General features: G+C 40.7%; 1 protein-coding gene across 9 annotated transcripts in view; it reads left to right on the forward strand.

Annotated features, from left to right (window-relative positions):
- The first annotated feature begins 3,723 nt into the window (after positions 1–3,723).
- fli1 (Fli-1 proto-oncogene, ETS transcription factor) overlaps positions 3,724–26,442 on the forward strand; it is a 29,820-nt gene continuing 7,101 nt past the window's right edge. Inside the window, exons 1-7 of one of the 9 annotated variants that reach the window (XM_088381217.1) lie at positions 3,724–3,976; positions 5,139–5,225; positions 15,000–15,014; positions 15,144–15,211; positions 16,438–16,592; positions 17,523–17,726; positions 23,206–23,274. In XM_088381217.1, the coding sequence (XP_088237343.1) occupies positions 5,187–5,225; positions 15,000–15,014; positions 15,144–15,211; positions 16,438–16,592; positions 17,523–17,726; positions 23,206–23,274 (550 nt within the window). In that variant the 5' untranslated portion in view covers positions 3,724–3,976; positions 5,139–5,186. Of the gene's footprint in view, positions 3,977–5,138; positions 5,226–9,157; positions 9,379–9,513; positions 9,706–14,999; positions 15,212–16,437; positions 16,593–17,522; positions 17,727–23,205; positions 23,275–26,442 lie in introns of those variants that run through there. The other 8 variants (XM_088381218.1, XM_088381211.1, XM_088381212.1 and 5 more) reach the window with 8 other exon arrangements.

A 26,442-nucleotide genomic window follows, 5' to 3' on the forward strand; every position in this document is an offset into this window, starting at 1 on the left:
TTTTGGTGATTAATAGCCATTCACATTCTGTTTTATGTTTCAGTTTTACTAGAAACTTCAACTGGAAGGGACAGAAAAACAGCTTGAGGCAAACACTCTAGGGATCTTCATTTGGAGAATTGAGCAAGCAAGGACGTGAAAACCGGAGCTAAGGAATAAGCTAAGGTATGTTGAAATAGGTTTAAATGGTTTTACATTGTTTGCAACAAACGGGTGTTCTGTGTACTGTGTCACTATTCAATTAGGGTTTAGTATGCCTCACCCATGTTGAGAACTTATACGTAAACACAAAACATCTCACCTCACATCTGCAGGATTCTCTCGTGCATTGTGATACAGAAGTAGATGCTATCATCCAATGAGTGCTCCTGTAATGTGGATAAGTTGATTCCACTTTTTTCATCCTGATAAAAAAAAAAACATTAAGATATTTAAGAAGATTTTTAGCCCAAGTTAAACAATTCAGTTGAACATCATATACAGGAATGGTCTGTATTTCATTCTTTGTTGCAGTCTACAAAGGGATAAAAGTGCACAAAAATAAAACAATCTACCCAAAAAGCAGAGCAATGTTATCTTTGTAAAGTCAGATATTTTTTTCTCTTCTGTGGGGATCCCATTAGGTGCACAGAGGGTAGTAAAGTGGAAAGGAGTTCCCTACAAATTCCAAAAGGCATCTATCATTTTGAAGTTGGGCCTTTTTAAAGTTGAACTGATAAGAATGTTAAGCTAAGAAAATCAGTGTTGTTGCATGAAAAGATCTGACATGGGGGGAGGAGGGTCTGGCCTTCTCTGGTGCCATGCTGCCATTTGCTCCCTCCCCGAGGAACAAAAAGAGGGCTGGGACGGCCTGGATCTCCATCTCTGGAACATCTATGGTAGCCCCTTAAACTAAATAAATAATTCATTACAGTTCAGGGTGAGGGGCTTCATTTACACCAAGCGATGTAATCGCAAAAATGTCTGCGTAAGTTGCCCAAATCATCTCAAAATAAGTTTTGGATGGAGTCCCAGGAGGAGCAGTTCTGAAGTGTTAGCATGCAAGGAGAAAAGAATGGCAACGGAATGCGTGATGGAAGGTTGTTTAGCAACATTTAGTCTGGATGCAAAAACACCTCGCAGCCACGTCAAAGTTCTTCAAAAAAATAGCCTCAGACAGTATTTAATAGCCTTAATGGAGGAACCAGACATGCAAGGAATTTGCAAATATTCTTCTTTTCCGCCCTCTGTACGAGAAGCAGGGTTGCCACAATCAGGCTGAACAACCAAGCTTGAAGTAATCACAGCGGGTCATTTGAACAACCTCCTTATGGCTAACCATTAATCATCATTCAGACTTGAGGTTAAAGCAGGTCACTTAAGGGTGAGATGACCTGGAGTGTAAATTGAGGAGAAGTTTGTACTTGGATAAACTTTTGGGAAAGTCAAGATAGCAAACAACATATCATGCACTGCTTTGATAAACACATTTTATTTCTAGAACTGTCGACCGACAATTCCAATTCCAAATTTCATCGTCGTAAGTGATCGCTGCACACAAGCATATCAAATGAACGTATTGCCATGGCAACATCATCCAACAACAACAATCCATGCCAAGCCTCATATGGATGTTTTTTTCCCCCGCTCATTTTCAAAGTTGGGTCACAAAACGGCAGCATAATGATGTGATGCCAGTGTCTTGCCTCCGATGTCTTCTTTTTTTGAGGCATAACAGCAAGCAGTGTCTGACTAAAGGAACTAATTTCTGTCACAGCATTTTATCTTCAGAACTCCTCTCATAGTTGGATGACATGATTCCAGCAATCGTGCCTCATTATTTGCAAATTTGTGCTAATTTTGGTCCCATACCTTGTCTTGTCAACAAGCAGCATTTCATGCGCTGTCTTGACTATCCAAGAATCACAACAGCCGAGGATTATGAGGATTGATATGATTTAAAGGTTAAAATATTAACATGAAGTACAAAAACATTAATTAATGGAGTATTTATATCAGCAGTAAAATATCATAGGTACATCACGTATTTATCATACAGTAATTTTGCCATCTTTAAGGAATTTGTCGGTTGTCGTTCATTTGTGCTAGAAAACCCGTGATACAATATCCTGAGGAAGGCAACACAGCAGGATCATGAATGCCATTTTTCACTGAAACGGATGTTGGGATTTCCGTCCATTGTTTGACACTGGGAACAACAGTATTGACGCTGTTGTTCCTAATCACTGCGCTAGGAAATGCTGCGACAAACAGCGAGTGATGAAAGCAAACCTTTATACCAGATGACCTCTCTTTGAGGAAAAAATACATGCAGTCGATTGACTAGTGTTGGTTTTTACATTAGCAAGTATGGACATTTTTTCCCCAGCTAAAATCGAGCCTGGAGAGTGAGAACGACTTATTGAATTTCAAAGACATCCTGTGCAGTTTGATAAAATCACAAATGAACACACACTAGGAAAAAGTCACAAAGTGAGCTGCCTGTTTCCCGCCGATTGCCCGGCGTGAAATAGCGACCTTGACGGGCCAATAAAAAGGCCACGCATGGGTAAGCGGCCTTATGTGGATTGGAACCAACACCCCTTTGGTGGAGCTCTTTTCTTGGACGATACGGGCAGTGTGAAGGAAATGAAGTTAGCTGAGTGGTTGCGGGTTATGAAGTTTGTGTGTGTGTGTGTGTGTGTGTGTGTGGGGGGGGGGGGGGGGGGTCATATAAGCAGGAAAAGGGCAAGAAGGGGGGAGGGGTGCTGATAAACTTGTGTCAATGTTTTTGGAATCCCGTAGGAAATGTCACCAAGGGGACAGACAAATACAATAAACTACATATGGATTCCTAATGATGATCTGCTTGCATTCAGCCAATGAGCTTTTAGATGGTTGTCACAATCTGTTGGAAGATTTGCATGGGTGTTGCTATGATACATCAAGATGAATTAACAGGCAGGCAGTTACTATATTGCTGGGAGCTTTGATATGGCCTTCTTCTCCATTGCACTCTTGGCACAATTACTACTTGAATTAAATAATAATGAATTATTGGATGTTTATTGTTTTTATATTTTTAAGTTTAGAATCTCAGGCATTGCTGTTTTCAGTTGTTTTCGTGTGGACCACATAGATTTTTCTTTCTTATCCTCATAATTATGGAATCCAGTTGCAGGCTGGATTGGACGGGCCAGATTCGGCCCGTGGACAGCCGGTTGATGATCAGTGATATAATGACTTCTGATAGTAAATGTTCGTATCGCATTGCAGAAAGAATTGAAATTTGGCGTAACGTCCTCAAAAGTAAAGCAAAAAAATCTGGAACATCTAGAATACCTAAATCTTATCTGGAGTTAATCAGAAGCACATAGGGGTGGCACGTTTGGGGACTCTCGTTTGATCTCATATAATGCATTAGAAGTCATTATTTAACTCTGGAAACTGCTGCAGGTGTATTATTATTATTATTATTATTATTATTATTATTATTATTATTATTATTATTATTATTATTATTATTATTATTATTATTATTTTGAATTTGTTCGTTATTTAATGGCAATTACATTTTTTACTTTGAAGGTGCGAACCAACCAAAAAAAAATTGAAGTATGTTAATACACTTATTTTAACATTAAGAAGATTTTTTACATAACACGTACAGCACAATTATGTCGCTGTTTGAGTGGGTGCATGTGTGTGCGTGTGTGTGCGTGCTTATTTCACGCTCGGTGGCCTCACGGTGCAGACGAGGGGAGGTTTTTCTCTCGCTGCTCATTGGCCGCAGCCCTCTTTCTCATTTCGCAAACATTTCCATTCATACAACTGCTTCGCGACTCTGAACAAAATAACTCCCAAAGAAAAAACAAACGGACAGCTTCTCGTGGACAGGAACTAATTATTTAAAAGTGTGTAAACGAGGTGGAGCAGCGGGAGGAGGAGGAGGAGTGACACCTCCTGCACCGGCGCGCACTAAACGCATTGAGAACAGGTGAGTAGACAAATTCTCTGTTGGAAATGCTGCAGGGTGCACAACGATTTGAAACCATAAATACATGCACTTTCTATTTTAATGATACAGCTCATCATTTCTGTTATAAATCTCAATCATTTTGCACCTTTGAATCGCTTTGTGGGGTGTGAAGCAACACGGAATGTGTATTAGCTGAGACTCATGATGGATAACAGCAAAAGTAAGATGCTTAAAATGTAACACTAGAGGGGTCCCGGCCCACGGGCCCACGGGGCTGTCTCAGTGGAAGGTTCACGCCGTTATTCACCAGCGCTGCCCTGCCTAATTGGGTGCAGATGCCCAGCTCCAGTGCGCCTTTTTTTTTTTTTTACCGCGCAGAAATTGGATGCATTTGCAGGGGGGGGGACTCTCTGTCTTCGCCAACAAAAATGTATTTAAAGCAGGGGCTTGTAACCTCCGGCTCGTGGGCCACAGACTGTGCAACTCTGAGTTTCGACGAAACCTCAATATATGTTTTTATACATGCATCATATTTGTCATACTGCCCTTGGAGGATGAAATAAAATGGCCAATGATCAAAAAAAAAGTTGGATTTAGCACACAGCAACACCTCATCAGATTGGGGAAATTGGGCTGTAAAAGAAGGAAAAGTGTATTGCCATTACCCACTGCATGATCGCTGGTCAAGCATCATAAATAGTCCTGTTTTAGTGTTGTGAGTGGGGGCTTCATTTAACATTATTAGTTTTAATTGCAACAAATCCCCCATCCATTGCATGTCTTAATTGAGTTTATAGTTGCATTAATTGCACACTTTTTAATTTAAGAGATCCAATCATCGGGCAATTTAAAGGATAAATGTGTCTTCCTAACTGTTGCAAAAAAGAGGACTCAAATGCACCGTCCTCCGAGTGCCCTTTCACCCCCAGACTTTGTAAGCTGCACTTATTAAAGTGAAAAGTGTTTCAATATGTGGTAAGCTTCAGGCTCGGAGGGGGAAGGGGGTCAGGATGCAAGATGGGGCCCCGGGTCGTCTAACCCCCCTCTTCCATGGGCCACCACAAATAATTCATCCATGTTGATGACATTAAAAAAAAAGGGAACAAAACATGTACCGGCACCACGTTGCATTAGGAATGCCAGTGATGCAATGAATTCTCTTTTACCCCTTTAACATCAGGACTCGCTGTTGGACACGTTGCTGCACCCCTGGTCAAGGTCTACAGTCATGTTCCAAACTGTCCCTGACACGTCATCTTACGTCAAGGTAAGACTGCACCGCCTCCTATGTCTCTCTTTATTTTCATTCTTTTCCTCCATCTGTTTAATCACATTTGAAACAACAACAGCAACAAAGAAAAAATATTTACATAGGCCTATACTAAACTGATATATTTTTGTCAAAATTAATCTGATGCAATAATTTGAAGTATGAATTTGTAATGCAAAAACTAAGCCCCTTTAAAACATTAAATAAAATTAGCAAGAGGGGTTAAATAAATAACCTCAGCTTGTCTGTGTGTTTGCGAGCGGGCTCTCATCACAATTTTACTGCGGCCAATTAAAGACAACAATCACAAGCATTCACGTGAAACAAAGACAACAACTGCTCAAGTATTTTTCTTTTCCAAGCAAAAAAATATTTTTGAATAAGACCTCCTTTCATCCTGCCAAGGTTAAAGAGGATTCTGAACCATTCCGGGTTTGTTTTTAAAGAAATGAAAAGGTAGGAATGTTTGGTGAGAAAATACGCTTAGAATGAGTCTTTTTTTCATCTTGAATGACAGAGGATGGAAACTTCTTTTTGTTTTAAAATAAACATTAGATTCCATGGTGAATCTGTTTTATTTGTAAAAATACAAACTGGAAAGGCACTTTGCTAGCTGAATGCCAAGTTCACATTTTTTGCTTTGCACACTCACAGTGCGATTTTACTCAGAATGTGGCAGAACTATAAGATATTCGTATGTCCCCCTCCCTCTTTCCCCTCCTCCTTCAAAAGACTCCACGGTCCAAGCATTTGGTTTTGTTTGGTTAAGGCCAGGCGAGACTGGAACTCTCCAATAAAAATAAATCTCAAATTAATTATGGCCTGGAGCAAGGGGGGCCAGACAGTTCGTGCACATACGTGCTGCCGACGCCACTCTTTGGGGCCCTTTGGTATTTGGACTCAGGCTTCCAGACGGGACGCGGCCACAATATGAGTGTGCATGCAGTCAAATGAATGGCATCCACACCCACTGTACAGTATGCTATGCTAGACGGTTATGATTTGAGTAGGATCAAATACAAATAGTGGTGATGTTAAATGAAAAAGAAATATCAAATTATTTTTATTCTGTCATTTCATTATTAGTCGTGTTCTTTCTTTTTATGTGGTAGGTCTTAATAAAAAATACTAATTATTTAACATATAAATAATACAAACATGGTTTTTATTTGCTGTATTCTTTTTACGTGATTGTTTTGAGGAAAAAGGTAACAATTATTTTTAATTTCATTCATACTTTTTTACTTTTATCATCCACAAGCTGATTAAATAAAGTAGTGACGTCATACTACAAATGCAAAGCAAACATAAAGTAACATAATTGTGTTTTCTTAATAAATGTTTCATTGCTATTATTTTTTGCAAGCATTCCATATTTGTATTAATACTAATAGGTTCCTCTAATGTTTTTTTTGTTTTATTGTCATCATTATTATTTTTGTATTCAATCCACCTCCTGAAGAAACTTTTTTCTGGGCTCACATCCAGGGGTCCTCAGCCACTGCTGGCCCACACCTCGCTATACTTCACCATAGATCATTTGCTCTAGTTGAAGAGATTTATGTTTTTTAATCATGATTTCAGTTGGGATTTATCAGCAGCCTAGATTATCCTGAAGAACGACCCTTTCTTAGGACCATATTTTCAAAATCCACTGGGGAGCTTCTTTGGTGTTAGTGGTCCAGAAAAAAAAAAAAAAAAAAAAGTTGCGGACCCCTGATCTTAACGCCTGAAACAGATGTAAAAGCAAGACCCCCTTCTACAGCAGAGGGTCCATGTGACCCCTACCCAACTCTGACATACATGGCCCATACAGTGGAAGCCCCCCTGTAAGCAGGAGCACCACAGCATGCATGTCTGGTGGCATGTGTGCAGAGGAAAAAATGTCTGCTGGCTGACTCCTTTCAGCGTCAATCCAGATGTTTTGTGGTTGACTGAGTAAACCAACTTGCATCTGTTTATTGGCCTTGCAAAATGTTTGTTACCACTGTATTCATTATGGTATTGGGATAGTGCCCGGACCCCCTGTCACCCTAATAGGCTTCATGGAGAGGAAATCGGTTTTTGGTATAAGATGTTATCTTGTCTGCTTGGAGAAATCACTGAATTTGCTATTCTATCAGTGGTCACTTTATTAAACACAGACTCTAGTACAAGGGCTGTAACCACAATTCCTCAATTGATGGACAATAACAGGTTAAGAAATATTTTTGTTTTAGTGCAAGACATAATATGTTCTTTCCTAAACTATGTCATTAGCTTTATGTACTACAGCAATTGACTGTGAGATATACAGACAGCAAATATGAATCAGTGCTCTAAAAAGGGCCTCTGTACCAAATAATGTGCAGTATTCTAGTGGTGGCTACTGACAGGTGTTTACTGACAGGTGTTTCTAATATTTTGACCCCCTTATGTATCCAAATAAGCTAACCCAAATATTAGAAATAGCTAACAGTGATGCAGTGGAGTTCCACACCACTGCAAATGCAACAGTAAAGATGTTGATCTGACCTTTAATCGTTTGCAAAGGCATAAACTTACTGCGCTTGGATTGTGCAGGTTTATTGAATGTGGTTAAATTATTATTATTCTACATACAAAATAAATGTTTTTCGTGCAGGTTTCAGGTCACCTTTTTAATGAAGGTTTCAAACAACAAACATGGGATGACATGGGACATCACTAACTCTAAACAGCTAAAACATACGATTAAAAAATGAGCTACATACGATTATTGAGACTTAAAAGGGGGGAGGTGGTATCAAACTGGTCAGTGAAGAGTTAAACAAGGTGTCTCCCTTAATTATACAAGTCTGAGCTGGCCTCAGGCAGGAGAAGCCTTGACCCTTAGCAGGATCCAGATGTGGCGGTCCCAAGGGTGGGGCCGTCAGCCTCGCCAGACCCCCAAGAGGGGAGCAGACAGACCGGCCCTGCTGCCAGTGGCGCGGTCTCAACTTTGAGCTGGCTGCAAAGAGTATTCATCAACAAGCTGACATTGAATTTAAAGTGTAGTGGATAAACTTCTAAAAAACAATAATAATAACAGCACGATGAGAGGTTGAGAACCTACAGCATGTGGGATGTATATTATCCTCGAGCATTTAATATTGCCCACCATGTAATTATGAAAACCTTCATACATTTAGTATGGCCCTCATGAATTGTCCTTGATTGGAGAAATACTCCTATAGAATATAAACGGTCTTAAAAGTAACAAGTGTAATATGTTTTCATCTCAAAGAACATTGAAAAAAATCACAAGCAGAATTCCATTGAGAAAATGTAACATCTTTTGGCCAAGAGGTTAGTGTAACATGGGAAAAAGGATACATTTGAAAACAAAATCTAAATGGTTGTATTTTCTGCAGGGCCACACACGTGTAGAGCAGATTTTTCTTTAGCTTTTGTGGGTGTTGATAGCATGGATGTGATTTATGACCTATCTGGGAAGTCTTCACCTTGACGTGGAGGCTTGTAAGACCGAGAAATATTGCAACAACCACTCTGATTCGTCATCTTTTAGGTGATTTAAAGCCCAGCCATCTCTCTATCACGCATGCTCACATTTTAATTTAACAGATCTTGCCGATATGATGTGTTAAAAGATTTGATATATGTTAAAAATGTTGAATAAATATGTGGAATTATAATTAAGGTTGACCCTTTATTATTATTATTATTATCATAGCCACACCACCGCCAATTTGTGACATTTTTTGGAAAGAAAAAAAATACGTAAAATTGTTCCACAGCAGGCCGCCATCCTGTAAATATTTCCCAGCTTAAACAAATAAAACATAACAACGGAGTGAACACTCAATTGTTTTGCCCGCTTATCTCCTCGGGACAGTATCCTGCTTTTTTTTTTCTTTTTTTTTTTTTTGAAGGCAGGGCTTTTGGGTGACACACAGCTTCCTTCTCTCAACCTTCCTTTGCAACAACAGCAGCAGCAGCAGCAAGCGAGCAAGCAAGCGGCGGCGGTGACTTCACTTCCCAAATTTAGGAGGAAAGAAAAAAAAATAGGGGGAAAAAACGTGTCTTTCTCCGCGCCACACATACCTGGGCTGGAATTAATTCAAGAGCGTGTCATGTTTGGGATACTGTTGGAGTCCATTGAAAGTTGCGCGAAATGGACGGAACTATTAAGGTAAGGGTGGAGAGTGGGGTGTACGGGATTGTGGGGACCGCTGTTCGCTCCCAAAGTTGCGCCTCCTTTTTTTTTTTTTTTTTTTAAGCGTGAGTTGGAACCTCTAAACGGAGGACAGTTTTCTCTTGCTGTTCCCTTCAAACCATCCCCCTTCGTCTTGATTTTTTTAAAATCATAATTTCCGAGCGGTGTGATGATGTGCGTCGACGCTTGACTCGCACGTTGGATTTCTCAGCAGCGAGCGCGCAAATTACGCACATCTGGAGCGGCCTTATTTTACCCTGCAACACACTTTTCTGAAAAAGAAAAAGTTGTGTTTTAATGTAGGTAAGGTCTTCTCTTTGACTCGAATCTTGTTTTTAACTGTGATCGGCAGCGCAATGTGAGTGGATTGTACGCGCCGGAGAGGAGTCGCGCAACGGCGGCGTCTCTGGTGGCGGCGTCTCCGGTGACGGGTTCATAAACGGAGTCTGTCATTGGTGGCAAAAGTGTGATGGTTCGGTGATGTCGAAGGCACTCGCAGTTTAAGTAGCCTCATGATTTTTTTTCTTTCTGAAGGGGGTGTTGTGTGTTGTTCAAGGAAAGCTGCTGTTTGGCAACTTGAAACCTTGCAACACTTTGAAACCACACTTCGCAAAGTGTTCTCTTTGTCAGTGTTACACAACTAGTGCTACCCTTATGGAGTGTTTATAAATGAGTTAACTACTACTTGGTTAATGGGTGATAACGACAACAGTCATACAAGTGTGGCAGTATATGACATGCATGCTGTTAAAATAGAATAGCGTATTCACAAATCTTAAAACTATGTAACATCATTATTAATATATCATCATCATCATTGGAAAGTAGTATTTGGTGAAATTGGTAGTCATCAGGAGTACTGCTGGGCTAAATTAACATTGGCTACCGCACCCCCCTCCTCCTCTTCCCTTCTAGACAGTCACATTCCAGATGGCTGCTGATGCTTCCAGATGTTTGAATGGCAAGTCCCTCTCTTGGCTCACTTCCTAACAAGTGTCAGCTCCAAAAAATGCACCAAAATCAAGCACATCTCACTGAAAAGTGCTGTTGTGTTTTGAGGGGACATTTTAAGTAGCGGCGTTGTGGCAGTTGGGTGTGGTTTGTGTGTGTGTGTGTGCGTGTGCGTGTGTGTGTGTGTGTGTATTAAAGAACTTTTAACGTTGGCAGCACCCCACCACCAAAAAAATCCATCCATGCACATTTAGGATGGAGGGTGGATGCAAACACCATTGAGATGTTTGTCTCAAAAACCTAAGAATGAAACAAAGTCATAATTGAAGTGTGGGTGTGAATGGCTGAGCTGACTGGTGCACTCTTAAAGAAAAAACATGCTCTTGAGCCATGAGAGCTTCCTGTTCTACACAATCTTTTCCTGACAGGTTTCCTTTTCCTACTTAAACAAAAGACAGGAATGGAGCACCTTCCTCCTTCTCCACTCCACCGCCCTCCTGGTGGATGACTGTTGTGTTGTGTGCGCCAAATAGACACACGTGTAGACTACATGTGGAGAACCTGTTGTGATGCATTTAGATGCCTGATGTAAACAAAAGCAAGGCGGTGGCTGCAGGCAGGTGTTTGACTCATGTGAAGCATTGTGTCCTTTTGGAGGACTTTTAAAGTTGTAGCAGAAAAATCAAGCAACCAACAAACTAAATAAACGTCATGTAAAAACACTTTAACAATGTGAGGGTGAAAGGATTAAAGTAGAAGTCAAGTAAAAAAAAAAAAATCTCTAGAATAAGTCACTCTATTCGCTTCCAATAGTCTAAACACAGGAACATGAATTTAGCAACAGATTTTTTTATATCACTCGATATACTGAGAAAGTATTTTAAGACAATTGTTTCCTTAATGTGTTTTCTGAGCAACTGTAATGTCAATATCAGTCGACCAGAAGATGCAAAATGGCAGCCCCTTGAGATGGGTAAAAATGGGTGGACTATCTGCTTAATTTGTATTCCATAAACGCGATAGTATTCAGAGTGCCATGTTTAGACTAGTAAGGGCACAAAGAACTTATTGTAAAGAAAAATTCTAACTTGAATTGCCTTTAACTCAAGCTTTTTCTTTAGCTTTTGAGGGGTCTTTATTATGGTCATGACACCACAAATGGGTAGTGATGGCAATGAGAGAAAATATGATAGTCATGGAAACAGAAATGGAACATCGGCGTATTGGACACCAGTACATGTTTATATTGTGGCTGCTTTCAGCTAAACTAAAACAGTATAACAAAACAAAATATGGGGGAGCCTTAGAAAGCTGACCAGTTTTTGGGAAAAAGACAACTTTAAAGCCCTGCAAGATTTGAAGCCATCCACCTGGAGTCTGAAACACTTCTGGCCTTCTTTGCCACGCTTTCATGCACTCCTAAAAGAATTCTCTCAGGATCCTTTGCAGCTCCATCGTCCATCATGATGTCACCCACTTCTTCAAAACCGGTCCCTTTACTGATTGCCGTGAACTTGAGAAAAAGGAGAACAAATTAAACAGAGGTGAGTATGGAGGTTCCTCCAGCATGGGGAAATTCTTCTTGGCCGGGACCTGTGAGATGCTCAGGGGATTCTGAGCAAGCGCGTTGTCACGGTCAAGTAGCCATGAGTTGTCCTGCCACAACTCTCGCCCCTCGCTGGTCAACCAACATCCAGGAACAGATTCTGTTTGACCAGACGGGTTCTATTATACATAGTTGTATTTGTAGAGGAACTTTTTTAGAGGGAGAGATTAACTGAATGATCTATTACTTATTCAAGATCCATTTCACACAACACATTCAAGACATTTGAAGAGTCCTTGAGCAAGGTCCATACCATATTGTCATTTTTTAGGTTGTTAGCACTGGAAAAGTTAATTTGAAATGGAATCAGTAAGTTTACAACATACATTGGGGTAGATTATACCTTGGGTCCCGATATTTTTCTACTTTACCATTTTTGCTTACAGTACTATAAGTAATAGTAAGTAAGGTCTAAGTAACACTCTAAAAGGATGTTTTATAGTAAGGGACAACAAAAGAGAAACCATACTGGATCATTTTTTGATGTACATATGTTTGTCTGGGTGGCTATGTTCTATTATTTTATCAGTAGTTGAAGATGAAATTGGATGAAGGTGCTTTTCACAAGTCGAGTAGAAGTTGCCTAGAAGTCTGACGCGTTCATTGGTGTTTCCTACTGATAGGAAAGAGAAAACGCTGCAGATTTCTCTTCAGCAGAGAGGAGCTTGCTCCTATTTATAAACACCCTTCTCTTCTCTGCCATCTTGATGGGCACACGCCACTTGCCAATCATGGTTTCCACATGACAGGCTGATATGTCACTCGGAATGTAACTTGCAACAGTCGCAATAGTCGCGTGTGGCCTTATCGGGCCGAAACGAGACGTTCCCTCGCTTCTTGGCGCTTTATCCGTGGCGCACTAGCTGCTGTGTGCTGCTTAGATAGCAAGGAATACTGCCAGGGCTCACACTATATGATGGATCAACTGATTAAATCCCTGGAAAATCTAATTCTGGGAGGGAGGTTAAACGTTCTCGCCAGCTAGCTTTTATATGACCGTTTACTTTACCTGTGGGGGTGCATTTTATTCCATAGTCCCCTCCTATATATGCTTTTTCTCTTGGCGTCTGGCACAGCACTAAGGGTAATGACAGCGAGCTTTGTTGAGCACAACTTATGGAGTTTAATATTAGCAAAAGCATATGCATTATGGATATCATCTTAAGTGTATGACTTGAAGTTGTGTGAATAATAGCAATGTTTAGTCTGTTTGACTTTTCTAAGTAAATGAGTTTGGCATCTAACCGTATCTTCAGTTTGGTAGTCTCTGTGGTTGTAGTGGAGTATCTTTGGAATAGCAGTGATGTTTGAAATATTGATAAGTCTTTTTATTCACAAACATATGTGGCATTTCAGAATGATATAAATTCCGTCCTTTGAGGATTAGACGCGTCTCCGTCTAAGTCGTGCCATCAGATCCCATCAGATCCAGATGTGTTTCAATCCCGAGTCAAAAGGAGAGACACATGATGAGAATGCCTAATATTCAGACTTATTTTCCTCCAGACATTTGGCTGATTTTAAATGACGATGGCTGCAAAGGCAGTGGCTCACCAAAAAATGATTGTCACGGAGTCTTTTTAACAAACTAACTATGTCTGGAATGTTGACATTTTAAGCATGCAAAAAGAGGAGACCAAATCTAAAACAATTCCATGGCATTTCAAGAGTAACCCGCTGAAATTGTGCAATATGTTGTCCAGTCAAGAGTTGCTTTTGTTTTCTTTAATAAACTTACATTGCTTACATTGCTGAGCCACAGCAGTTAGGTCAGTGTTGCAGTGACCCCCTGTGTGCTTCTGTGAAGTCTTCAGACAGAAGACAAACAATAATTATCTATGGATGAAGCAATCATTTACCATTCAAATTGCTGCCGAGAACTGAAGACATGTAAGAATTGCCATTTGTTTGCACCCTAACTGCACTATGAGCATGATTGAAGTCATCTAACGTCAACAGGAAGCAACAGTAGCTACAGGGGCTGTTTAGGCAAACTACTTAGGATGCCAGACTGTGATATGACCCATAACTGCACGTAATTACAGTTCAAGAAGCTCCCCAAGAGAGTGAATATTTGACATCACAAGTTTCTGTGTGGTTTTAAAAGTCAATTCTGATGTTCTGAGTACCAATGCTTATCGCTGTCATTACCTGACAATGTTGTCCCAATCTTAAAGGATTTAATTCAACATTTTGGGTCCTTTATTTGCACTCTTGGCCCGTAGAGTGTTGACAAGATTGATGCCATTCTCATGTGTTGATAGGAAACGTTGGAGGTGAACATCTGCCAACCAGCCCCCCGGATCTCACTTCCTTGCTTTAGCTTGCGCTTGTTTTTGTAGATAAATTTGCACAATGATCGATGCATGTCAAGCATTTTAAACTGCTCCAAAATTAGCCCAACACTAACCTTGCCGCAAAATACTAATTAGCAACATAAGTCTTTGGTACAATGTTCTATACAGCTAATCATGGCCACTTAAGAGTGCAGACCTGACAAAGTGCTTGTCTATCTGTTTGTTAGTACATCAGATGGACATTCCATCTCGATTGTCAGATGAATGAACAAGGATTCCTTTGCCACCTCTGTGCATCAAATAATGAAAATACATATCTGTACCCCCAAGGAGTCTGTGAATACAAAATAATGGGATAATTATCCTCAAATGTGTTAACATAATCTTAAAAAATGGTGATCGAATATTGAGCCCATAGAATCCGCTCCTACTGATTTAGAGAATGAAAGGTTGACCAAAGTGCCCTTGAAAAGGTCTCAAAAAGTCCTTCCAAATCAATTTTGTATTTTTCAACCCACTAGTGTTTGTTGTGTTACCATGTCAAAAATGACAGCTGTGATTATCATCAGCAAAACACAAACGTTAGCTGAAATTCGATCCCTCATGTTAAATATTATTCATTGTGTGAGAGCTCGTTGCTTTTAAAGACAGAGCTTTACCAGCTTTGAATCCTAAAACATTAATGAACTACTCATGGTGTTAGAAGAAAGACCCGCCACCTCATTGTTGCTTCTCCTTTACAGGAGGCGCTATCAGTGGTGAGTGAAGACCAGTCTTTATTTGAGCCTCCGTACGCTGCTGCTGCCCCTCTCCCCAAGACAGACATGACTGCATCTGGCGCGCAGGACTACGGCCAGACTCACAAAATCAACCCATTACCCCCACAGCAGGAGTGGATCAACCAGCCAGTGCGGGTCAACGTCAAGCGAGAATATGAGCATATGAACGGATCACGGTAAGAAAAAGAACGGAAAGTTTTTGGTGTTTTGTTGGATGGAGTTATTGTTCCTGCTAAGGGTAATTTACTTTGGGGTGTGATTCTTAATTGGTTGAAGCAGTTTTCCAGGCATTTATTGAGCCGAGGCTCACATTTTATACATAAACTAACACAAAACCAACATGTCTAAAAAAAGGTTTATGTAATATGCTGAAATATTGTTGATGAATTTGTTTACTCTTACCCCTTGCAACAAGACAGAGGTTAATTGTTCATTTTGATATGTATAGAGAAGAGTATTTAATTGCTCTTCCTGTCACTATAGGTCACAAGCATAAATAAATTATAATGAAAAAAAAGGAAAAAAAAGATTTTCCATCTATCCGTCTTCTGAACTGCTTATCCTCACGAGGGTTGCAGGTTTATAGTGATTAATATATAGTTTGGTAAAAACTCAATGAAAACAAGTTGAATTGGATAATTTGCCACAGCATGCACACAGCACACTTGTTTGCCACAGCTCAGTTTTTCCGAAGCTCTTCTTTGTTCTATCTATTTTAAGTGTGTATTCTTATGTGTTTTTTTTTTATACTGGTGTGACACGGACTTTTGGCTTCAAACATACTTGGCAAATAAAAATGATTCAGATTTTGAAATTGGCAATGTTCATGGCAATGACAAACAGCATTTATTCAAGTGGAGATCTCTAATAGAAGAAATATTGTATTTTACTCAAGAAACACTGCAGAAACGCATAGGTCATACGTTCATAATTTTGCTATCATTTTACGGAATAATTTACTGTTCGGAAATTCTTTGCTCGATGTGCAAAGTAACCCAAATGCATGCGAGATTACAGCATTCAAGTTTTTGTAGACACATCCAACAAAAGTTCTCATCCAATAGAAAAGCAAAAACATTATTTCCAAGTTGTAAGATGTTCCACTAGAAACAGGCGCAAACAAAATCCTGATGACTCAAACACATGGTGGACATTTTGCACTGAAAAAGTAAGATTTAACCTATCCAATGTCTAAACAATGTAATGATTTGTCATTTTTCCTCATTAAAAAAATCCTTAAGTCCTAATTGTTCTGCACATTTCCATCATTTATCATTTCGAAACCTACCAATTTCCCTTGAGAACGACCTTGTTTCAAGTAAAACAGTCCTTCACTTTGGCCAAACAACCATTTCACAATACGTCATAATATTTTTTTGCAATATACTTTGTGTGTGCTTAGCAGGGAGTCTCCAGTGGACTGCAGCGTGGGTAAATGTAATAAGCTGGTGGGGAATAACGAGACGTCCCAGATGAACTATGGAAACTACATGGATGAGAAAAATGCCCCGCCCCCTAACATGACCACCAATGAACGGAGAGTCATTGTACCAGCTGGTAAGTCTTCGAAACATAGCTACTTCTGAAATATGCTGTACGAAGCTGATCCATGTCAGATTCAGGAGCAATGACTTCTCAATATTTTCTTCTGTAGTCCTCCTGTTTTGACAGTGCTTCGCCAAAGCAGCCCTATTTTCATTTAGCTGGGTGCCAGCGTTTCATCTCTGCCATGAGTGTGGCTGAGCTTGTGCAAGTAGAAATATCTCTTGGTCTGCCAGAGCTATATTTCTTTAACAGATCTGGTTTCACCAAGTTAATCATTAAATATGTGAAATAGCACAATTCGTTCAGCTACAAGTGCATGTTCAGCACTGTAACGCTGAAGAAATGTCACGTTGCCAGAATTATTCATTGAAGCCGCAAAGATGAGGAGGGGTTACATTTTTCCTGAAAGCAATCACAGCAAATTGCTTTTATTTAAAAACAAGAAAAATAGTGGAGTCTTGGCGAAGTGTTACAGGTTGATTTTGAATTGATACAGACAGATACGAGTTCAACACCGTTACGCTACACGGAGGCTACACTTTGACTTCTATCAGTCTGGCTCCCAGATTGTCTTTGCAGTATATGCAACAGAAACTATAATTTGTCAAGTAAGTCTCTCCAGATGTAACTCTATGTAAGAAATGTTAAACAATGACAGAAAGGGATTTGAAAATGAAGACTCCCCGGTGAAAGTCGATTTACCTGAAACATTATCCTACTCTGATGAAACCTCCTTTGGCTTAAGGAGGACAAAGAATTATTTATATCTAAAAACTGAGCCATGTCCACCGCTGATAAATCATTCTCTTTTCAACTTGTTCATTTTTTCCTACTCCTTTATGCCATGAGATGCTAGACGTTCAACTCCCTCACTCCTGGTCCAGATGCAATTTCACGTAGTATGTGTAGGCAATATACAACTACTTCTCTTCCTTTTCGCAGATCCTTCATTGTGGTCGCAGGACCACGTGCGCCAGTGGCTAGAGTGGGCCATCAAGGAGTACGGCCTGTTGGAGATTGACACATCCATGTTTCAAAACACGGACGGCAAAGAGTTGTGCAAGATGAGCAAGGATGACTTCCTCCGTCTTACCTCTATGTACAACGCTGAAGTTCTTCTCTCTCATCTCAATTACCTCAGGGAAAGTAAGTGTGCCTTCCAAAAATGAGCAAGTAATTGTAAACAGGCATTTGATTTAATGATTGATATATTCAGGAGAAGAACGGTTCTTTCCCAGATGGAATTGTGAAGCAATCCATAGAAAGTGGTGGTAGAAAAGACTTGGAAAAAGAAAGGTGCTTTCCAGCAAATCTGGAAGGGACTTTGGATTACATTGTATCAAATCACTCTATTCAGTGAAAATGAAGCTGCAGACAAGAAAGAAGCGAATCACTGTTGTCCAGGATTGATCACTGGTGACTATTTATAAGTTTGCACTTTTAATTTTTTCTTATACCACAATGCCTTTGATGCCATTAGTGGTGCTCCTCTCTATCTAGATATCATGTCTTGCTACACTTCTTCTGTGCTATACACCACATGGACTTTGGAAAGAAGTCCAGGTGCATTGCCTCAGGAAGCAGGCTAGACCAGTGTGTCCAGGCAACTAAATTCGAGCTTATTACCTTTGAAGAGGCTCTCAGTGGAATCCCTCTTCATAAGTTTCAGCTGGGAACCCAAAGCAATTTGCTGAGGCAGTATGCAAATGCCTTAGAAATATAAAATGTAACATCTGGCGGGGCTAAGATTTTTAAGTGTAGCAGTTTGGTCTCAGTGATTATCACAGAAACCTGTTGGGATGATTATCAAATACTTTGCATTCTAAGCTAAAGAACAGCGAGAGCTGCTTTCGTTGCAGCAGAATATCAAGAAACCACACTGAGTGGAGTGATTGATGTCTCTACTAAATTTAAAATGACTCCCCAAATGTTGTGATGGGCCTCAGGGTGATGTAATGGGAACTGTACTTTGTGGGTGTCAACAGTTTTCCCCGTGCATGTTGTCAAGGCAAAGAGGGATGCTTGTCATGAGTATAACAGTCTCATTGTGCAATGCTTCAGCGGGTGGATCTGTCTGACCGCCACGAGGCACAGCAGTTTTCATTATGGCCGTCGGCTGCAAGACTTAGCAACGGCTTACATGCTGTACCGTGACTTTGCCCAATGCTGCCCTGTCTTTTGATTTAGACCGTGTGTGCTGTGGAATCCTCTCCGCTTGCCCGTTGAAATTGCTTTGGATCCATTCCCGATAAACAAAGCAATGAATGCTCCCTTCCCGTGCTTGGGCTGACCTGCTTTAGAGCAGCTGTCTGGGAAGCACAGCATATTATTGACACTGGAAGCCTACGGGCAAGACGAAGTGCGTTAGCACCAAATGTCTGAGAGAGACAGAGTAGGAAGATGGAGGGTTGAGGCAGACCCTGCAGGGACAATGATTTGGTAACTAAATCCATTCGCTCCTCTCCTGCACATAGTCAAAAGTAAACCTGTCCAGATAATAGACCTCTGGTTCCAATCGCGAGTGTTGGAGGCAGGCCGAGCACCTCAAGGGTCCAAAAAAAAATTATTGAGGGGATGGTTGAGCCAAGCCCTGTAGGTATTCGTGATATGAGGTCACGTGATGTCTAATGGACGTCTCCTTAATTTATTATCCCCCACCCACCTCCTGTCATTGATTTAAATGGGCACTGCAATCATTTCATAGACATCTGTGTGCATCATGTGTGAGTGTGTTTATTGAACCTCTGATTAACATTCCATTTCGTCATTAAGGTATGAATGTACACTGGGCAAAGGACTGGGACACACTTCCCCACCCTGCGGCCATAGTGTAGCCAAACATAGCCGCCATGTCCCGTGCAGATATATCATTCAGGTAGCCACACCACTGCCTCTGCCAGCACAATGGGAACATGTGTCTGGCCAAGCAGCTGCTTGTAACTACAAGGGTAGTTGCCAGTGCAATATTTTGGCTTGATTCTTTGTCACTTACCCAGATTTTTATAAATGATTGCTGTCCGCAACTCAATGTGCTTTCAATTTGGGCTGCAATTGGAGAATTTGTTCAAATTAGTCTGTCGAGGAGAGACCGTGGACTGTTTGCTTTATCGCACTCCGTCGGTCGGTTTGATACCACACGTGCAGGGAACCGAGCACACTTAGGGGGATGAAAGCCAGGTTAGGATATATATATACGTATGTATATATATATATATATATATATATATATATATATATATATATATATATATATATATATATATATATATATATATATATATATATATATATATATATATATATATATATATATATATATATATATATATATATAGGCCAGGGTTGTAATGAGCGTGCCCCATTAGAAAACAGCGACAGTCCTGTTTGTCCACTGTCGCTGTTTCTTTTGTATCTGGATAGATTACAGTGGGAGTCGAGTCAAAATGGGCAAGTGGAAGGAAAAAAAACGAGCGATAAGTCTGGGCTTCTACACCGCACGGTTGCTGAGTGGGGGACATTCTCTTACCCTCAATAGTTTATACAGACCATAAACATCTGGCCTTAAAGGCTGAGTAGGGAAAATGTTTCTCTCTTTCTTTCTACCCTCGCAACATTTTTATTGAGCTTCTTGCGCATTAGTTCCTTCTATTGGCAGGTTATCATTGGTGTGCAGGGGCTGGCTGGCCTGGCTCTGCGCCCCGTACTGTTAGCCGTCTGCTGCTAGCAGCCGAACTAAGTTAGTATGCAGCTGCTCAATTTAACGTGGGACTTCAGACACTGAGCGCTACAAGAATATATATCGCTTTGAAATAAGTGAAGATGCAGATGGCTCCTGCTATATAGGAATGCTGATATTGGACAACTGGATAATCAGTTGGACAGACATTATGATGGGCGACTGTTTTATAAATATGTTTCAGTCCCTTTTCTCTGAACCTACATCCATTCATCCTTTTTCAATAATGTTTATCCCGTGTTGGTTCAAAGGGTTGCTGAATTTATTCCCAGGTGTTTTAATGGTGAACTCCTGTTTCTTGTTATTTGGTCAAGCAAGCCTTATTGTTTGTTGTTCCAATAACTTCAAATCAATGCAAACGCGTGGAAATAACATCAAATCATTGGGGGCTGTTCTTTAATTTTACTAGCAATTGCGCAGATTATATCTGCGATTGGCTGGCAACTAGTTCAGGGTGTACTTCACCTACCATCCAAAGTCAGCTGGGATAGGCTTCAGCATGCCCGTGATCCTCGTGAGGATAAACAGTTCAGATAATGAATCTCTTTTTTTTTTTCATATTGATTAATTCACTTGTAAGCTTATATGAGAGCGAGGATCGTGAGAATGAAAAACAAATGAACTGTAACAAACTATATAAACCAAAAGATTAATTTCATTCCCGCTTCCTAAAAGGAAAATCCGATTTCACATGATCTACTACATTATCGCATAAAATGACGTTATTTCAACAGTGGCCTTATTGTCTCCCTTTAAAAAGTTCAGTACTCTTAAGTGAGTTACTTGAAAGTTTCATTTGTTGACAAAGTCTATGCGGCATGTTTGGGTGATGCTATCCTGTGGTTCCACAGAATAAACAACCTGGGTTGACGGAGGTCCATCAAGATGCTTGAAACTGAACTCTGTTAGTATTAGGCCCTGCCTTACCGGGGGAACTTCTTTTTTGCATCAGTGACATTACGTAATCTAGAGCAAGAAAGATGGAGGGTTTTTTTCTTGTGGGCCACGTACAGATTAGTAAATTGTGTTTGTTTTCGAAGAGAGGAAGAGGCCGTCCAAATAAATATGCAGCATAGTCAAAATTCCCTGTCATTTGCCTCGATCGCTCGCTCTCACCCCTCCTTGCTCTCCCTCTCCAACGTTACAGCAATCCTGGATTTCTCTGCGGGATGGTTTGAGGTTTTTCTCAGCAATGCTGCCTGTTTGCCTGTCTGGGTCAGCCCACATATGTGGCGCACAGTAGGAAAAGGGTTAAACAGCCCTTTTCCTTCTCCCCTCAGTCGCCCTCATTTTTTTGTTCATCTTTTCCCTTATACACATTCTCCCTTATTCCAAACACACTTGTATTGGTGGCTCGCTTGCCTCTTGCGTGCCTGCACTCAGCATGAGGAATTATTTTTGTATGAGGAGCTGCGTTTGATTGCCGTGCAGGGACCCTGCCTCATACAATGGTTCCCCTGTTCGGAGGCCCCAGGTCTCTAAACGAGACCCAGAGCCTCGGGGGTGCTGTGGAATAGGTAGAACCAGAAGGGGTGGGGTGTTGGGAGGCTAGCGTACATTTGTGGAGCCCCCTTTAGCTCTACCCCCTAAAATAACAGAGCCTGAGTTGGCTACTCCAACCCCCTCAACACTAACAGGCACAGAGGTTCTGAATCAAATCATACACAAACTTTTCTCCGCCGTTATTCATTTTGTCCAATTCAGAAAAAAAAAAAAAAAAAAAGAAAACTTTCCCCCCAACTCAGCAGCTGTCTGTGTGCTAAATCTTAACACGCTCCACGTAGTAGCAGCTCTTGTGTTTTCCCTGTGCATTTTTTTGGGTCTGTTTTTCCACTCGCTGATTTATGCCTGGGGCAGCTAAAATTAAGAGAGCATTTTGGTGCCGCCCAGGGTGCCTGTGTGAGTGCAGGAATGCAGCGTTGGGTTCTGCTACATAAGGTGAAATAACTAGGCAGGCTTTATTATTCAAGACTAGACTTTGCTATTAAAACGCCGACTGACTTCAAGAGTTGTTCCTATATTTTAGGGGCATCGACTGTGTTGCACCTTGTTGCGTCTAGTTTGTTCAGTGTTTCTTACAATATAGGTACGTCACTGATTAGTTGATTATGTCCAAAATGAGACCTGGTTCAGAAAATATTATGAGAGGCCTGAATGCTAATGGAATTTTCTACCGCCACCTGCTGGTTGTGTACTCAACTCATTGGACAGTAGTGGTCATTTAAACTTTTTTAGGGCAAGGTAGCGGCACATTTTTCTTATACGTCCATCCTTCCATCCATTATCCATACCCCTTGTCCCCACGGGGGTTGCGGGCATGCTGGAGCCTATCCCAGCAGACATCGGGCACGAGGCAGGGGATACCCTGAATTTGCTGCCAGCCAATCGGAGGGCACAGAGACGAACAACCATTCGCTCGCGCACTCACACCTATGGGCAATTTGGAGTGTTCAATCAGCCTACCATGTATGTTTTTGGGATGTGGGAGGAAACCAGAGTACCCGGAGAAAACCCACGGAAGCACAGGGAGAGCATGCCAACCCCACACAGGGAGGCCGAAGGTGAAATCGAACCTGCAATATCTGAACCGTGAGGCGGACGTGCTAACCAGTGCCCTACCATGCCATTTCCTTACATGTCGTTATTCAAAATTTTAAACGATTTTTTTGAAAGCCTATGTCAAAATGTTCAAACCAGATATGAGTGTTCATGAACTTTTTTAAAAAATGCATGATGGACTGAATTTAAATGCTGCCAGTGGTAGCTGCATGCCCTCATCATAGAAATGTCCCAGTTTAATTGTAAATTAAATCTTTGAAAACTTTTAAAATGTATTAATTTGCTGTTTTTCTAAGCTTTTAATGCCATTCAAATGTGTTGTCCTTGCAGGTAGCTCGTCATTATCCTACACCACCCCATCACACACAGACCCGTCCCCGCGTCTGGCTGCCAAAGAGGGTAAGAGCAATCCTTGTTCCTGTTTCTGTTTGAAATTCATGTTTCTAATTATAAATGGAAAAGTGATGTGAGCTACAAATAGAAAGAACAGAAAAAGTAGGAGAATAGGGGAAGTCGATGTCAGCAAATTGCATGTGGGAGTCCAAAGCACTTTTCATGCTCGCTTTTGTAACAAGCTCAGGCGGCAGGTGTAGCTTTTGTGTGTCAAAATGAGACAAGCCATCTTGGAGAGAATAGGAGCATATTAACAAGGAGCTAAAAAGTGGCCTGCTGATGAGTTCCATCCGCAGCAGGCAGGGTGAAGACAGACTGTGAATGCAGCGATTGTGGAAACGAGGCGAGTGGCATGAGGTGGATATGCATCACTGACAGGTGCTGAGGCAACAATGTGTATCGTCAAGAAGAGTGATTGGCTACATGTGATGGTTTAAAAGAGGGCAGTCAACGGATGTTTTGCATCTTTTTGGAAACATTAGGCCCAGTGGATATAAAAAGTCTACACAGTTTATATTTACTATCAACACTATGTGACCTGGGATGGTCAACATTCAATTTATATGCCTCTTGAAAACTGTTGCCGTCATAAAACCTTGGGGACACTAGGGTACGCTTTGAACTATTGTTTTTACAAAATCACTAAAAAAAGCACCATCTCCGGCTTTCTTTCCTGCTGCAGATGTGTGTTATGCGTCATATTTGTCTTTAATTCCCATGCAAATTATAATAAGATAAGGAGAAAACATAGCTGATTCTTACTGCTCTAAAAGCAAGTAACTTATCTTATCTTCTCTGAACACTCCTTGTTGGACATGCTACTTAAAGTATCGTCACAAAAATCCAAGAAAAAATCTTTCTTAGCATATTAAACTGATGTTTTTTTGTGGTATGCATGACAACTGTGACGTGTTCAACGCCAGAGGCAATTTTCTGAAAAAAAATTCAAAATGAACCGAGATGAACCATCTTTCCAACAAAATCATAGCGAGAAGCTGAACTAAGCCTATTAGGACAACGCCCAGAGCGACTTCCTACGGATACCTTTTCACTCTACAAACATTACTGTGCTGACACTACGCAAACATGGCCAAAACTCCCATTTCGAAAAGAAAGCTACACATCCTTTACATCAGCTATATGGTGTCACCGCCAGAGGAGCAAAAGCGTACTGCAATAACAATGATAGCGCGACAAGCAGGATGAGAGGCCCATCCAGGCAGGAAAAGAGGAAACTCTGCGTCTGATAAGTGTCCGAGAATGCTCTCGGACACGTTATCTGCCCCAGGCGGCGAGCGCTAGCCGGCTAATGTCGCAAGGGTTCTATACAGTACATTGGGAAGGCCAGATAAGATTCTGCTCGGTCACCCCTCGACCCCGGCCTTCCTGCTTCTCAGCACCAGGTATTTGGACTGGCACGACTAGCGGGTCACTCCCTTCGAGAGCATTTCCCTTTCACAAGAGGTGACTATTATGAGCCGCCTGACTCTGAATACATACATGTGATCCATTCTTTAGCCAATGCTCAGCCTCCACCCAGCAAAAAAACTGTGGATGCAAATGTGTAATATGCTCGAATCCTAATGACCCTAAAATAAGAACTGCCAATGCTCTACCTTGCTGTTTTTTAATTTTGTGAGTTTGGGGACAGATTCTTGTCCAATGATCAACAGTCATCAACACAAATTTGTCAAATTTGTAAAGATTCCAAGGGAAAATATAATGTTGTCTGTAGACTTTTTAAGATCTTTGTGCATTATATTTAAGGATCAAGTGTGCAATTAAGGCAATTTGGGAACGCATACTTTTTTTATTGGATTTGTATAAAAATAGTTTGAGGGGCAAAATGAAGCGTCCAGCAGCCAGTGTGCCTTTTTTTTTGTAATATTGTTATAATTTTCTATAGTAGACAATTACAAAGTTTTGCTTCAATATGTCATAAAAATGTGAGGCAAACAAAGTTAGCTCCAGGATCAGGCTTTACCGGACAGTTTCACAGATCAGCGCTGCCAGATGTTCATGTTCATATTGCCATTCGAGAGGAGCCAAATACTTTGCAGACTCTTTGGGGTTGAGTAAGCACGAGCATCCCGCTTGAGACAACCCATAATCTGGCCCAGACACTGCGGTGTAAAATGCAATGTTATGAATAAAAGACAGCGTATGAAACGCGGAATGTAGCAGCAAGGAAAGGGTGTGTCTGTGCGTCAGTGCTATTGCGTCTGAGTGTGTGTGTTTAAAATCCGTCTCCTTGTGGATTGGCATGCGTGTGCACGTGTGGCTTTCTGCATGCCTCCTTTTAACATGCTACATTGCTTTTGACCAGCTTTTCCTAAACTTAGTATCATGATCCAAAATATGTAATGTTGTGAGTGTGTGCATGTGCGTGTGTGTGTATGTGTGTGTGTGTGCGCGTGTGTGTGTGTATTTATATATTAAAAACCAATCAAAATCAAATTAATTATTAATAATAGTTAGATGTAACCTTAATTTACATGTGTAGTGTACATAAGTTATCACTGAGAAGAATTTTAGTCCGTTTCTAATCATTAGTATTTTTAAACATGATAAAAATAGTCCATCCAGGCATCTTCTATACCACTTATCCTCACAGTTTGCAAACTTGCTGGAGTTTATCTCGGCTGATTTTGTGAACTGGCCAGCAGCCAATTGCAGAGCAGACATGTACCTGTAGACCGGGGGTCAACAACTTGAGACTTGAGCAATGTAGGTTACACTTTCACCTGTCTGCTGTAGCTTTCTATGACTTGGGAAAATATATCGGGTTTAATTTGGAATATAATTCAAATATAATTCTAAATTTGACTATTATGTTCAATACCTGATGCCAAACTTTATTGAACTATTTTAATCGAATAAATCCAAGAAAAGATTTTGAATAAAACAAACACTATTCCTACACCCAACATGAACTACGTATATTAAAATCAAACATTGCCAACCCCAAGATGAAGGTTTTGTCTATTGCCCTGATCCAGAAACATAAAAATCCCGGAAAATTTTAGGTTGTATCGTGAGCTCGTACTTTTCATTTCAGTTGACAGGTGACTTCATCCTCCACATACAATAAAACGATGGCGGAACACAGAAGACAAATGGCATTTTCGGTTTACCGCACGTGGATAATATAAATTTGGCTTTAATTTCGAAAAT

Source organism: Syngnathus floridae, chromosome 7, assembly GCF_059516105.1.
Source record: "Syngnathus floridae isolate MCC-2025c chromosome 7, RoL_Sflo_1.0, whole genome shotgun sequence".
Taxonomy (NCBI): Eukaryota; Metazoa; Chordata; class Actinopteri; order Syngnathiformes; family Syngnathidae; genus Syngnathus; species Syngnathus floridae.